The sequence below is a fragment of the Hyperoodon ampullatus genome (assembly GCF_949752795.1).
Source record: "Hyperoodon ampullatus genome assembly, chromosome: 6".
Taxonomy (NCBI): domain Eukaryota; kingdom Metazoa; phylum Chordata; class Mammalia; order Artiodactyla; family Ziphiidae; genus Hyperoodon; species Hyperoodon ampullatus.
Genome location: NC_136919.1, coordinates 119,800,167 through 119,815,542, shown reverse-complemented (window position 1 = coordinate 119,815,542; position 15,376 = coordinate 119,800,167). Strand labels below are relative to the sequence as shown.

Below are 15,376 nucleotides of genomic sequence, written 5' to 3'. Positions count from 1 at the left end.
CAAACTGAAAGGGATATAGTACATAGAGATGGATGCTTACAGAACCATGAAAAGGGTCTGAGTGCAAAGACCAGGAAAAACAGTTGCTTGCTTCGAGAAGCTCTGTAAGTCTCAGGAGTCACAGGAACTCACTGCTTATGGTCTTATTATCCTCTTCAGCATTAGAGTAACAATTTGCCAGAGGACATCCAAAGTTAACGGCAAAACCTCACAACCGTCTTCTGCTGGAATCTGCATGCCTGTGTACAGTGCTAAGGGAAGACAATGCTTCTGCCTTCTGCCTCCTAAAACTCGCCTGAGGATCTAAACTTGAAGCCTGTTGGGACTCTGAGAAACGTGACCAGCTTTCAGCATCTACAATTCTTAGGACAGTTTAGAAAGGCAGAGATGGGGCTAAACATCAAGATACAATATCTGGCACACTGATAAACTAAACGTGGAAAACAGACGAGCAATACCTCAAATAGTCACTAGGAGAATTAAGAGAGATTAACACCTGCAAAGTCCTAAGCCCAGTACATTATATATGTGTAACTTAAGTGCTTGACATTTTAAGTTTTTGGTTGCTGAGTCATCCATTTTGAAAGACATCCAGCCTGAATAAACATCTTGCCAGCTGTATGACACAGCCACTAGCAAAACAGCCACATAAGGAATCAGGCTTGTGAAGGTCCTCACCCATGAAGGTCCCTTTTCCAGAAAGCCCCCTGTAACCTACATAACTGCTTGAGTGACCTTTTTCTTCCTTCCTGCACCCTAATTCCTGGTCGCGTGCTTTAAATTAGTCAATAAAGAATGAACTTGTGAGACCCTAGAGACCCTACCTTCAACCCTAATTAAAGCAGATCCCCGGGTCTGTTATCTCTCTCCTTCTCTCTCTCACTGCAACCTGGCTGTGTGGCCCCTCAGGTGTGCTGTGTACCCTCCAGGACCTGTGAGTAATAAATCTTGTTCCTCAAAGTTCCCTGATGGTTTTTGCTGAAGCACATCCTGCAATTCCTAATACGAATCACAAAGGCTGGTCGAGCCACACATGGGGGAGATATCCGCGGGGGCTTGCTGCAAGTAATATGGTCTGGACGAGTGCCACCAGCGTTCCTAGCTGTCAGCCTGGCTATCAATAGGCTGAGACCAACACATCACCATGAAAAGCCTTACTGGGCAGCTGGCTATCTTTACCCGTCCTGAAATAAGAATGGCTCACAGCTTTCACTTCTATTCTCTGGGAGGGAGCGCTAGATGATGCTGCGCAGTAATTTTCCATTTGTCCCCATTTTACCACTACAAGTGCACTGGCTGTCCTTCCCTGAGTCCCGGGAGGCTGGCTCCTAAGGACTGGTCCCCTGGGGGATCCTAAATGTCACGTGGCTTGCCCTGGGCCATGGGAGGCACTGGCAGGAAAGGAAGGGGTCGGGGTCTTTCTTCCCTGTCCCTTCCGGTTGGGGCCACTGTGCTGCCAGCGGCAGGGTCCCTCCTTGACCCAGTTCCTGCCGGGATCTCTCCTCCGTACCTGCCGTTCTCACTGGATTCCAGCAACTAGACTTTCTGTCCTTGTCCCTGTGGCTGAAGGCTGTGGCCAGTCCCTGAAATGCCCTCCTGCACGGGGACACTTTACGATCGATGCACACAGCTCTCCGTCCCTTCATGAAAGTAGCTTCATTTCAACTTTCTGAGTGGAATTCGACTTCCTTCTGGGACCCTCTCGATTCCCTCTGCTCAAGGCCATCTTCCTAAACACCCCGGGCCTGAGGGTTTGCAGCCATCAGCCTCCTTGTTCCCACCTCAGTGGGCTGGATGGAAATTCAGAAAGTCACGACAGCGCTCAGCACAAGGTCAGGCCGTGGATTCACGCTGGACTCAAAGACTAGACCCACCCGCCCTTTCTGGCAGATGTGAGGACTCCATCCCCATGAGCCAGCGGGCCGTCAGCAGACAGAGCAGTTCCCTTACTGGGGACATGAGTCCGAGGTCCCACCGTGCAGCCCTGTCCAGAATGGAATCAGTGAACCTGGGTCGAGTCTCTGCTGCCTTGTGCTCAGATACCCCGAGCAGCCTGTACCAGGAAAGAAATAGGGCACAGCTGAAATCCAAAAGGGAAAGGAAACGGGCTAAGATCCATGGGGAACAATGACTGGTTCTTCATCCGTCTCCTGCCCCAAATAGCTCCGCGCTCCTCCCCCACTGGCATTTACATGTGTTCCTTGCCTGGCAGCAGATGCCACCAGGCCTTCAACTGGGTCACAGAGGGCGGAGAGGAGCCGACCAGGCCCTCAGGCCACGTCCTCCCCTGCCCTCACTCCCCAGAGGCTCCAGCCTGGAGCGGCAGAGCCCAGACCCCAGGTGGCCCCTGCCCTCCAGGGCATCCTGGCAGGGTCCCTGCTGCCCAGAGCCACAGCCGGAGAGGGGGGTCCTCTGTCCAGCCTGTGAGGGGGCAGAGAGGTCGGCACTGGGTGCTGCTGCAGCCTCCCCGCCCCCTCCTGCCCTGCCATCCCCTCTCACCGCAGCCGGGCGCGAATCCCCTCAGGGACCCCAGCCTCCCCAGGGCAGCCGGGGAGGGACGGAAGAGCGGTGCTTCTGCTGCCAGTCGCCCTGCCGCTGCCCTGGTCACACGGCGGCCTGCCACGTAGGTCTCTCATGGTGTTCTTGGGTCTGTGCCTCTCCGGGGCTCTCTCTCCTCGGCGGCCAGGAGAATCACTTGGGGAGCTTGTTCAAAAGGTCAAGTTCTAGGATGCCGATTTTGTAGTAGTGGGTGGAATGTGAGGAACTGCACTTCTAATAAGGCCCCTCCAGTGAATCTGAGGCTGGGGCCCCTGGACCAGACTTTTAGATCATTGCTCCCCACACACTCCCAACTTTAAAGTTACATGTGGAGAAGCCGTGTGTGTGTGTGTGTGTATGTGTGTGTGTTTGTGTAGTTAACATCTATGTTAGGTACCAGAGTTTTCCAGAGTGAAGGGCCAATGTAAGTAAACCGTTTGAGAGGGGTAACTAGCTGTCCATCTGGAGATGCTAACTAGCCACGTCCTGCAGCTTTAAGGCCCTGTGTGATCAGAAAAAGGAATTTCTGGGCTGCTTTCTCTTTGAAAACATCCTGAAGGATCATGTGGAGCCTAACTGGTCTAAAGCAAAACATAAATAATATAACTGTAAGGAAGGCAGCATCTTAATACCTACTATGGATTCATCTCCCTGAGCTCAGAGAATTTATGGAGCCTCGTGCTATGCTGTCAATTTGCTGGTTGACAGATATCAAACCTCTGTCACGTGCTGGGAGCTGTTTTAGGAGAGAGATGTTTTATATCAGAGAACGACATGTTCAATTCCTACCCTTAAGCAGTTTTGCTATCTAGTGAGGGGAGGGTAGTATTAAACATAGAAATGAATAAATAAATAAGTTAATTCCAGCTCCTGTTAAATGGTATGAAGCAGATGAAGCAGGCTAATGAGATGGGAGTCTGCAGGTGGGAGTTGAGACTGTTCTAAGAGGTGGTCATGGAAAGATTTCCTGAGATGACAAGACTTGGGTTGAGACCCATCTGATGAGAAGGAGATGTATTTCCAAGCAGAAGTGACAGCAAGTGCAAAGGCCCTGAGACTGAGTGAGTGGGGTATGTTTTAGGGCAGAGAGGCCAGTAAAGTTGGGGCAGAGTGAATGGGAAGGGGCCACTGGAGAAAGACGGGCTCGTAAAGGCACAGTGAGGACTTTGGATTTTATTCTGGTTACAGTGGAAGGCCATCAGAGAGTGAGACATGAGAGGTGCTTGAGAAAACATTCTGGCTGCTTCAGAGGATAGACTGTGTAGGAGTGGGGATGCAAGAGTGGAAGGAGGGGGACGAGTTAGTGGGCAGGACAGGATGATGGCCTGGATGGGTTTAGAGCAGGGGGGATGGAGAGGATGGCTGGTGAAGGACATTGTTTGGTAAAGTTGATGGAACTGACCGATGCGCTGCTCGTGGGGAGTGAGGGAAAGAGGAGACGTCAAGGATAACTCTTGCCTAAGCAGACGGGTGTGGTGCCATCCATAGAACTGTGGAAGGCTTACAAGAAAGATGTGGGGTGGGGTCACGTTCCATAGTTCAGTTTGGGCCACGTCAGGTTTGAGGCACCTCTTAGACGTTCTTGTGAGATACTGAGGAGGGCAGTTGGTCAACGGGTTGGGAGTTCAGTGGAGAGGCCTGAGAGGGTAAACGTGAGAGCATCTGTATAAAGATGATATTTGAAGGCTGGCTAGGATGAGATACTCTAGCCAAAGTGCATAGAGAAGGAAGTGGTCTGAGGATTAAGCCATGAGTTTTGGAAGAGGAGGTGGATTTGGCAGAAAAGTATGAGAAGGAATGGCCACTGATGCAGGAAGACGACCAGCAGGTACATCCTCCCACTGAAATGTTGCCCAGAGATGACCCCAGCTTGAACCAAAAGTCTTGGGCAAAACTCAGACTTCTTTCTCCTGGGTCCAAACTAGAATGAAACCAAATGTCATCCCTCTAAATCAATGTGACATGAAAAAATAGGCATTAGACTGTGTTAATACTTATCTTTGTATTAAAGATGAGGATTTTGAGGCTCAGAGAGGTTAAATCAGTGGCTCCAGGTCACACAGCTAGCCAGTGGAGCCAACTCAGAACTTCTGACTCCAAATCTCACTCCTTCCCTCTTCACCAGGTGCCCTGCCAGCTAGGAAATTTCCAGGCTAAAAGCAGTGCCTTCTGCAGACTTGAGTTGTTTCTCCAGTCATGCTTCTCTTTCTCTCATGGGGACTGATATATTGAAAGGGTCTTTCGGGGCAAAAAGAATTTCTGAGACACCCTGATGGTGCAGGCAAAGAGAAAACACTCAACTAAAAAGCTGAGATGAGACCTCCCTATCTTAATTTGTTTGGTCACATCTCTGGGTCTGGATCAACCAGTCACTTGGCAAAAATCTACAGTCTGCAGTGATTTCACTCCAGTGGGATTTGCAAGGGAAGATTTCTGGACTCCCTCACCAGGAGTTTGCTCTGTAGTGCTGGCAGACCTAAGACTTCATTTGGTTTTTTATCTACAGACTATATATATAAACCCCTTAGGCTCCCAGGAGCTCTCCTAAGATTCACAACCATGGGTCTCTTATTTTTCCAGACCAGCCCCAATTCTAATTTTCAACAAAGTTGAGCCATTGAGCATGTAAAAGTACAGAACTTTTGGACTTGCATAAGACTCTTCATGTAAATATATTCACGTTTCAGTCTGCATAACCACTGGCAGCCTGACATCAATATCAATACAGCATTTAAACTGTTGTACTGAAAATCACATACCTCTTAAGGAAAAATTCAGAATAAGGAAGCTAAAGTTTGCTTCAATGTTTATATATAAGAATTTTAATAAAAATAGTTATGTTTTATATTAATGTAACTTAAGTAAAAATGTTTCCCCTGCCTGGAGGGGTGGGATAGGGAGGGTGGGAGGGAGACGCAAGAGGGAGGGGATATGGGAACATATGTATATGTATAACTGATTAAATTTGTTATAAAGCAGAAACTAACACACCATTGTTAAGAAATTATACTACAATAAAGATGTAAAAAAAAATGTTTCCCCCTTCTCATTTTAAACTGTAAAAGTAGAGTATTTTAGAACTGGGAAAAACCTTAGAGATGATTTTATTGAGTCCCCTCATTTTAAGGTGAGAAAATTGAAGAACCTAGAGGTAGCCTATTCCATTATAGAGAATTCTATGAAGTGCATTTTTATATTGAAAAATATACAAATTCCCTGGGCTCCCAGGGACTCCCCTAAATTAACCACAGGCCCCAGATTGTCCAGGTCACCCTCAGTTCTGTGTAATGTCCAACAAAGTGGAATGTAACAATATGGCAGAATTTTTATACTGTAAGATCTTTTCATGCCAACATATGGTTTTCACCCACTGACACTGGATCTGAGCAAGTCCGATACCACGCCTTTAAGAAAACCCTGCAGAAGTCTGAAGGCCCGTCCTTTTATGTTCCCTATAATAAGGCTTCCCAATATGCTGGTCACTCACCTCTGAACACGCTCCATTTGTTAATGCTATTCTTATACCTCGAGGCCCCAGACCAACTACCGTCAAATGTTACAGTCTAGGAAGTGGAGTGCTTATCGGTCAGGTCATCTCATCAGCATCTTGTGGCTGATATTTTCATATGAAAACCTTCCAAGTCTAAGCTCCTCTCACAACCTCGAGTTTGGGATCTATTTTTTTTTTTTTGACTGGAGTTGCAAGACTTTATTTCTAGTCCTTGTTGAGTTCAGTATTGACGGTTCATGCCCAGGACTCAGATGTGATCAGATAGTTTTCAATCTCTATTCTGTAATCTATTAAATGTCAGTTCTTGCTCAGTTTTGTGTCATGCATTATTATGCACTTTTTTTCCCCAAGTGTAAGACGACATTTTACCCATTTAAGTTTTAAAGGCAGCTGTTGGTACCAGCTTGGCTTGGTAACCTAACTGCCGCTCCAACACCTCCGAACCGTCAGCAGAAAATGCCAACAGATCTTGCTTTCTCTTTTGTGTTGAACCTCTTGTTCTACACACAGGATGGCAGCCTGCCACTGCCCACCAATCAGATAGCTCTCCAGGTGAAACCTTCTTCCCACCTCACTCAGAAAGCCTCCCTTCCAGGATACAGTCAATGGTCAGTGCTTTAGATGTAATATCTCAGCCAGGTTGATGTTCACCTTAGAGAGAAATCATCCAAACCACATACCATCATTTTAGCCAAATAAGATTCTCAAAGAATTGAGTGGATGATTTGCCGAAATATAGACATACCATGCAAGCTACGAGCAAGATGAATAAACAACTGGGCTTTAGAACCAGACACACCTGGCCGAAAAATCCCCATCTGTCTCTTGTAAGCTGAATGGCCTTGAGCAATCACGTGATCTCTCCAAGATGGTTTCTTCATCTGCGAAATGGGGATAATCAACCATAGCTCAGAGGTTTGCTGGCATTATTAAGTGTCTCTCACACACGCAATACAGAGGCTGACTCATGGTAGGTGCTCAGTAAGTGGCTATCATTATGTAGCAAAAGATTAATATATGGGGCTTTTTAATTATTAATCCAATTTGACTACTAATCATTGGTAATTCGGTTTAAATTTTCACAAATTATTATTTAAAAAATTTTTCCAGAGATCCAACATTGTTTTCTTGTATATTAAGTCCAAGATTCCCTTGTTGGCTCTGAAAATTCAACCTTTTCATCTGAGATTGGGCTGCAGGTTCCTTACAATGTGTGGTCTTCCTTGACAGGAGCAATGGGAATCCCTCATAGAGATTACAATTTAATGGGGGAAGTAGACTTTAACAGCTTCACAAATGCTTCATCACTGGTGTTAGTGTCCTGAGGGGAAGGTAGGGTGTTGAGTAAGAAAGTTATACTGAGGGTAGCTGGTGTAATCTTAAAAGGCAAGGAAGGAGCTAAGGTATGAGGGATACACAGGAATTAAACAGGCAAAGAGGGGCGAGACAGATGAGGGGGGAGCCTGGGGAAGAGCCCCGAGATGGGACGTAGCAGAGTACTTCCGGGGAGCTGAAGGGCCAGGGAAGTCGGAGGAGAGAGACCCAAAGGCAGAGACGAGAGGCAGCAGTGGTGGTGACTGGTGGGGGTGCCGATGCGCAGTGGTGGCCGTAAAACGTGGAGTGATGAGTGGTGTGTTCGATGGTGACGTGTGGTGAGGACATACATGGTGGCGAGGCTGTGTGGTGATGAGGTTGTTGGCTACATGGTGTGTGGTGATGGTACCACGTGTGCCGTAGAGACGGTTTGAATAGAAAGACCTCTCAAAGTAGGCTCTTCTGTGAAATAGTATGAATGTCATTGACTTTTCTCCCCAGGTATAAGTAGAGTTAACACTTAGGCAGTTTGCCCAGTGGTTATGAGAACAGACTCCAGAGACAGACTGCCTAGGTTCAAATCTTAGCTTGGTCATTTATTAGCTGTTGGTCTTGGCCAGTTGTCCTAACCTTACACTTGCCTTTGTTGTCTACCCTTTAAAATGAGATGATGATAATTTCAACTATCGTGTGAGGTTGGTACGAGAATTAAATTAATTAATTGAGACAAAACAGAATGGCGCCTGGCAAATAGGAAGCATTCAACATTTTAGATTTTATGATGTTTATTGTTTCCCATTGCTCAAATGATGTTGGAAACCCATCAGAAGCTGTCAAAACAATCCTATCACATAGGAAATGCCAAAATTTTAATTTCTCTCAAGGTGCAATTGGGATGATCTTTAGAATTAAAATTGGGTGAAACGCGGTGGTGCCATAAGTCACAACAGAAAATGCAGGAAAGGAATCAGTTGGGAAAGGAGGGGCTGGTCAGTTTCCCTTGGGCTTCCCTACTAGGGTGCAAGAGTAAGATCCAGCCCCAGGGTTTGTGGCTGCGTGCCCCTCGTCACAGGCCCTCAGACGGAGACCCTTCCAAGAAGCACAACTATGGTGAAGGCACCCAAAAGCACAATCTCATAATTGCGGTGCCCTTGGTAGGTGTGTAGGGTATTGTTTTTGTTTGACGGATCTCCCACCTGGTAGTAAACTGGCTGAGCCACTGCTGTCTGTGTGCTGGGGGGTGAGAAAGGGGCGTCATACTTAAGTGTCTTCCAAGCCAACCAACCTTGACTGTTGGGCTCTGGGTCTCTCCTCCCTCTTCCTTCTTTCTGCTCTTAGTGAAATGTGGCCAAAGAATAAACAGTTCTGAGAAGTCAGAAGCTTTGGATATCATAGGCGGGGTACCTTCAGACATTGTAGATTTCCCATGGCTGATGCATATCCTTGACAGTGGGAATCATCTCTGTGGAGGATCGATCCTCAGTGAGTGGTGGATTCTAACTGCAGCCCATTGATTCAAAAACAAAAATAAGTAAGTGTTGCAGATAGAATTTTATTTTTTCAAACCAGTGTGGTAGAATATTTGCCCCGAATTGCCTATTATTCACATTCATCAGACATCAAAATACCAGGAGGAAGACACCTGTGTTAAATATCACACTTTGCAGGTGGAAAGAAACCATTCTCCTCCTAGGGTGTTGCACAGCTTGCTGTGTGGGACCTACACTGCAGAGCAAATGTTCCTTGGGCTTCTCAGCATTTTGCTAAGTGCAGGTAGTCCGGGTCCAAACTCCTGGAGAGTCCTTTCCTAAGCATTTGCTCTCACTCAGGGAGAAAGTGGGCTGACAGAGATCACAGAGTTGGGGAAATCATAGAAGGATTAGGCCCTGAGGGCAGGGTGCCAGGCCTGGCTGCATGGCAGAAGGTGCTGTCTGAGTTCCAGTCTACAAAATATTCTTGCTAAACTTCCAAGGTGTCTGTGATATAGCCAGTCAGCTTTTCTTGCAAATCAAGTCCCTCAATTACTTATGCCATAGTATGGCTTCCCAGACATTTGTTGATGAAATTTACAAGTGAATTTGCCCAAGCAAAGAGCCATCAGGGCAAGAGCTGGTTGGCCAGAGGGCAGGCTGGGCACTCAGGTCAGGCTCCTCCTCCCTGGCTCCGTGTCAAGTGCAGAGCCGCAGATGCTCTCAGGATCACAGTCTCACACGAGTGCAGTTATTTTCTCCTAAGGCTCACCTTTCACCCTCCCACCACTTACCTATTTTCTCTTTCTTTTGTTTTGGAAAAAGATCTACCTTGGAGGTCGTACATGGTAAAGGAAATCTTGACGCCGAGAACCTGACAAAGATAAAAGTGGACAAGCTAATTACTCACTATTATTTTGACAGCTGGTTCTACATTAATGACACTGCATTGCTGTTGCTCAAATCCCCACTGAACTTGGGTGTCAAGAAGGTACCCATCTGCCTTTCAGAGGTCACTGACATAGAGAGATGGAGAAACTGCTGGGTGACTGGATGGGGCACTACTAGTAAGTTACTATAGCCCAACGGGGAGGGGGGTGGCACCTTGGCTGAGGTTTGCAATGAGAAGCAAAGTCTGGAGGCTCTGCTGGCCTTAGGAGGTCTGCCGCGGGGACCTGGGCACTTCCGGTTCTCAGTTAAAGTCCCACAATGACCCTTCTGCTCAGTCCACATGGGAGCCATCCTCCCTGGGCACATGTAGTAAGTTTTAGGTCCATATTGTGAAACAGGGACCCTAAACAGGGCCTCAGGGAAAACCCAGGCAGAAGTGTTCAGTCTTCAGTGTGGCTTGGAGGAATGTGGAGGGACATACCAATGGGGAAAGGGGCTGGGCTCCAGGAAGTCCACGCCAATGTCAGCCAGAGCAGCTCCGTTCCAACAGATGGGGCCAGTTCTGCCCCCTGTGATAAAGGACTCTGTGGCTAAAACCTCTGAAAACCCCAGATCCAGGCCAAGGAGAAGGGGATAAACCGAATGTAAATTTGTCCTTCTAGAGTTAACCTGTAACCTACTCCTGCCTGTTTGCCCAGCCAACCCACAAAATGGGGTCCTTCTTTCTTCCTTCTTGGTGAATGTGACTTTCCCCATAATCAACAGAGCAGGAAAAATCATATTCCACTCAGTACTGCTCTTCCAAGGAGGCACCCAAATGGCTCTACATGGATTCCCACGTGGTCCCAAAACTCAGAGCTGTGTTAGATTCCTCCTTGGGAATTGCCCTTAGAAGCTTTTCAATAGCTTCGAAAACAAGGCCACCTTCTTAACTTAGAGTTCCTCGTGCTTCATCTACCTCATTTTCTTTGAAACTCCTCTATGATTCAGGCAGTGTTGTAGGCTCCGGGGATTCAGCAACATACAAAGAGGAACACATCCCCGTCTTCGGAAGTGGACATTCTAGAAGTTGGGCTCAGTTAGAGCCCATAGGCAGTGAACTCCTCAAGGACCCCGACACGAGCTTCAAGCCCATCCTTTTGTGCCGTGGGTCCCAGGACAGGACTTGTCACCGTGGGTTCTCTTTACATCTTCATGGATTTGAATGAAACTCCTTTTTAGGACCCTAGCTGGAACCTGGCACCCTCGGCAGGGTGAGAAAATGGTTCACTGAGGCTGAAATCCAGTAGAGACCCAGTCCTAGGAGCTCGTGATGCAGAGAGGGTGGGCTCGAGAGTCTCCCGGACACCCCTCCTACCCACTACTCACCCAGTCCAAATCTGGGTCATTGCCGGGACCACAGAGCAGTTCCCTTGTTGTTGAGGTCAAAAGACATGATGTGGGTGGGTCCTCCAAAGGGACCGCGCTGAGCTCAGGGTCCTCTCCCCATCTGCTTCTTCTCTGGGTCAGTTCCTAAGCGAAGTGCGGAAACAGCACTCTGGAAAGTCAACATCCAGCTGATCGAGTGGGAAACATGCTTCCACATGATGCCTCTGCTCACCAAGGGCATGCTGTGCGCCGGGGACCTTCAAGGTGGGAAGGACACCTGCCAGGTAACATAGCTTCTCCATGGCCTGGAGAGGGGCTGCCCCAGAAAGCTGGCCAACAGTGCCGGGCTACCTGGCTGCCCTCTTTCTCCTCTGGATAGCAGATGGGTTAAAAAACAGAAACGTGTTCTCTCCCAGAGGCCAGAAGTCCAAAATCAAGGCATCGGCAGGGCTATGCTCCCTCTGGAGGGTCTAGGGGAGGATCCTTCCTTGCCTTTTCCGGCTTCTGGTGGTTGCGGGCAACCCTGGGCGTTCCTGAGCCTGTAGGTGCAGCCCTCCGATCTGTGCCTCCATCTTCACAGGCCTCCCCCCCGTATGTGTGTGTCTCCTCTGTTCTCTCTTCTTATAGGAATACCAGTTATCGGAGTAGGCCCATGCTAATCCCGTAGGACTTTATCTTAATGGAACTAATTGCATCTGCACAGATCGTATTTCCACGTAAGGTTAAATTCTGAGGTTCCTGGTGGACATGAATTGGGGAGGGATGCTCTGTAACCAAAGGCAGGCTGTGCAGGCCAGCGGTTAGGGCTGCAGTCTCCCTTAGCTTCCCTCCCAGCTCCTCTCCTCACTGCCTGGAGTCCCCTCTGTGCCTGTGCCTTTTCAGATTTCCCCGTCTGTAAAATGGGACTACTAAGAGTCCTCTTAGGACTGCTGTGAAGATAAAATGAGTCAATGCACAAAAGCATTTAGAGGAGCATAGTGCAGAGGAGGGTCATGGTAAACACTACGGATACTGTTTTCTCCATCATCATCTCTTACATCTGTTCCATGCTCAAGAGCATACAAACTGCTTCCACAAATACATCAAACTAGCTCTAGGAAGCAGGCCTATTTGTGATGGGAAAAGGAGGACCAGGAAAGCTGACAGCCTTGCAGAAGACACACCAGCAAGGTAAATTACAGACACCGAGTTCCAACCAAGGCACGCTGACTTCAGGGGTGAGAGCCATCTTTTGGGTTCCAATAGAAACCAGGCTCCAAATCCAGCAGCCCAGCACGGCCCCGCCCAGATGTGCCTGGCTCATCAACCTCAAAAATGGTGAGAGCTGCCAGTGAGTACAGGCTTGCTATATATTAGGGCCAGGCAGAGTGCTTTAGAGGTGTCATGTGCTTACCTTCACACTGTGGTCCTGCAGGAGAGGTACAATCATCACCAGCACAGAAATGAGCCTCAAAACGCTGAAGAAAAATTTCACATTCTCTCAACTAAGTATTCACCCTGGGATCTGAACCAAGGTCTGTTTGGCTCCAGAAATTTAAATTCTTAACTGTACATCGTTCACATAGAGCCCCTCATCGCTAGAGAAGCGAGTGTAATTCTTCATTTTAAAGAAAGGTCATGGGAATTTCCAATGACTTCAAAGAACTGGATGAAGGACAGTTTGGTTCAAGGGAAGCTGATGGGCACAGCAATTTGCTCATGATAACAATCTGGTTTAGAAAAACCAAATAAACCCATATCCTATTTGGGGGGCATTGTTGTTTGCTTTGGATTTGTGGCATATCATTAAATGGTGCTTCTTTCTGACTCTTCTATGTGTTACCTAATATTTTCAAAAATAGATCTTTGTAAGCTGTGAGACAGTATGTACCGCCTGATCCTATTTCTGTACAATAATAATGACGTGTACGTATTTGCATACATGAGGATGTGGAAAGTTACATTTGGCTAAAGAGTTGCCTCTGCATGGTTGAAATTAGAAATGTGGTTTATTTCACTTCTTTATTTCAGTACACAGTAAAGGAAATTCCAGGGGTATAGAGGGGTGTACAGTGAAGAGGAAGTTTACCTCTTACAATTGTTCTCCTGTTCACTCCCCAGAGAAACAATGTTAACTGTATCTTACCTGAAAATTCTTCTTATACACAATCGTGTCTGTGTGCTTATATATAAATTTACTTATATAATTATGGGTATTCTTCATGTTCTTTTCCTATACCCCAGTTTTCTGATTTTTTGATGAAGATACATTCTTCTTTTGTTTTTTGAAGGTACATTATTCTTTAATAGAAAATTTTAAATGGTCCAAAAGGTTTGGGTGTATGAAAGGTAGTGTATTCCTTCATTTTCATGTCAATGACATCTGCGCCACCTGTGCTTATTTGGCAATCTCTTCCATGATGCTTTAAAGTTTGTAAATTGTTTAAAATTTGATGTTTTGAACCACAATCTAACATTTTGACACAATTTTTGTACTTTTTGCGTTCTGTATATACAGTCTGTATGTCTGCTGTCTTCAACCAATGACCTAGTATGAAGCATAATGGATTTGGGGTTTCAGTTTTTACTTTTTGCTATCGTGAACAGCACAGAAAGAGCAAAATGAGGTCTTTCTGGGGAAACTGAAAGAATTCTGAAAAACAAAAAAGTGCTTAGAGGCAGAACGGATTAGAAAACCACTCCTTGGTATATCAGAATGAACGCATGTCACTGGATGATGATGATGATGATAGTGACGATGGATATTTGTTTTTTGACCAAATTGTCATTCATCACCATTGCTTTTGACCAAACTGTTCGCTCCCTTTTCTGACAGTCACAGAGCTGGGAGTATAGGCATGTTGTTGGGGAGCCGAATCAAAAGTAGAAACATCCACCCACCCTCCAGTGACACCATAAGTGCTTTGTGCCTCGTGCCAGCCGCCCACCCCTCAATGGGCTGTAAGAGCAACTTGCCACCTTCCCTTCCACTCCCAAACAACTCTTCTCTCCTAGGGTGACAGTGGGGGGCCTCTGGTTTGCCAGAAAAAAAACAACACAAGCAAATGGTACCAGCTGGGCATTGTCAGCTGGGGAGTGGGCTGTGGCCGGAAGAAACTGCCTGGAGTATACACGAAGGTGTCTAGTTATCTGTCATGGATTGAGAAGGAGACCAAGCTGTCAAAAAGGCCCTACAAGCATGAACCGGACTCCGGGGACAGTTTGCTTCTATCACCCTGGGCCATCTTGTTACTGTGTTTTGTGATGTTTCTATTATCCCTGTGATTAAACACTGCATTGCCTCGCAACCAAGTGCCCTTCTCAGTCTGTGGGGTAAGGTCAAGGGTGGGGTGCAGGTTGCAAGGAGGGATTCTCACATGAATAGCTGTGCCTGAAAGAATCATATACCTATAGGAGCGCTTAATATATACCTGGGACCCACTCGAAGGCCTATGGTTCCCCTGGGACTCAGAGGCAGCTCACCAACTTCAGCTTGAGGCCTCTCCAGAGGTTTGGATGGAGCATCTTTCCACAGGGAGGGGTATGCCAAGGATCTCTGAAACAGAAGGCCTATTCTTTCCCTCTCTCACAAGCAGGCATCTTCCACAGCTTCTTTCATTTTCCATTTCTTTGGCTCCTGCAATGAGAAACATTCCAGCTCCTTGCTTCCCCTTCATTTGTAAGCTCATCCCTGAGACCTGCAGACTTGGTCTCTAGAAAGGTCCTTGTCCTTTACCTTCCTTTGCTTCTACCTGGTTCAGAGCCCCAGTACATGCTGCTTTGGGCTCTCAGAGACCATGAGTAACAATGCTGAGATTCAGGATCAGGAAATCACTGACGTAGAAATGTCCTAGAGATGAGGTGGGAGAGAAACACACAGTTTACTGGTTTCGCTGTTGTTGTTGTTATTGAGTTGTATGAGCTATTTGTATATTTTGGAAATTACGCCCTTGTCGGTCCAATCAAAAAATGGGCAGAAGACCTCAATAGATGTGTCTCCAAAGAAGACATACAGATGGCCAACAGGCACGTGAAATGATGCTCAACATCACTAATTCTTAGAGACATGCAAATCAAAACTACCATGAGGTATGACCTCACACCAATCAGAATGGCCATCATTAAAAAGTTTACAAATAACGAACGCTGGAGAGGGTGTGGAGAAAAGGGAAGCCTCCCACACTGCTAGTGGGAATGTAAATTGATACAGCCATTATGGAAAACAGTATGGAGGTTCCTTAAAAAACTAAAAATAGAGCTACCATATGACCCTGCAATCCCACTACTGGGCATATGTCTGGAGATA

General features: G+C 46.9%; 1 protein-coding gene across 1 annotated transcript in view; it reads right to left on the bottom strand.

The window, feature by feature from the left end:
* Positions 1-8,756, bottom strand: part of PRSS55 (serine protease 55) — a gene marked incomplete at both ends in the record, with an annotated part of 32,040 nt that extends 23,284 nt beyond the window's left edge. Inside the window, 2 exons of the mRNA XM_079706537.1 lie at positions 6,849-6,930; positions 8,649-8,756. Coding sequence (XP_079562663.1) covers positions 6,849-6,930; positions 8,649-8,756 — 190 coding nt within the window. The remainder of the gene's footprint in view (positions 1-6,848; positions 6,931-8,648) is intronic.
* Between the last annotated feature and the right edge of the window lie 6,620 nt (positions 8,757-15,376).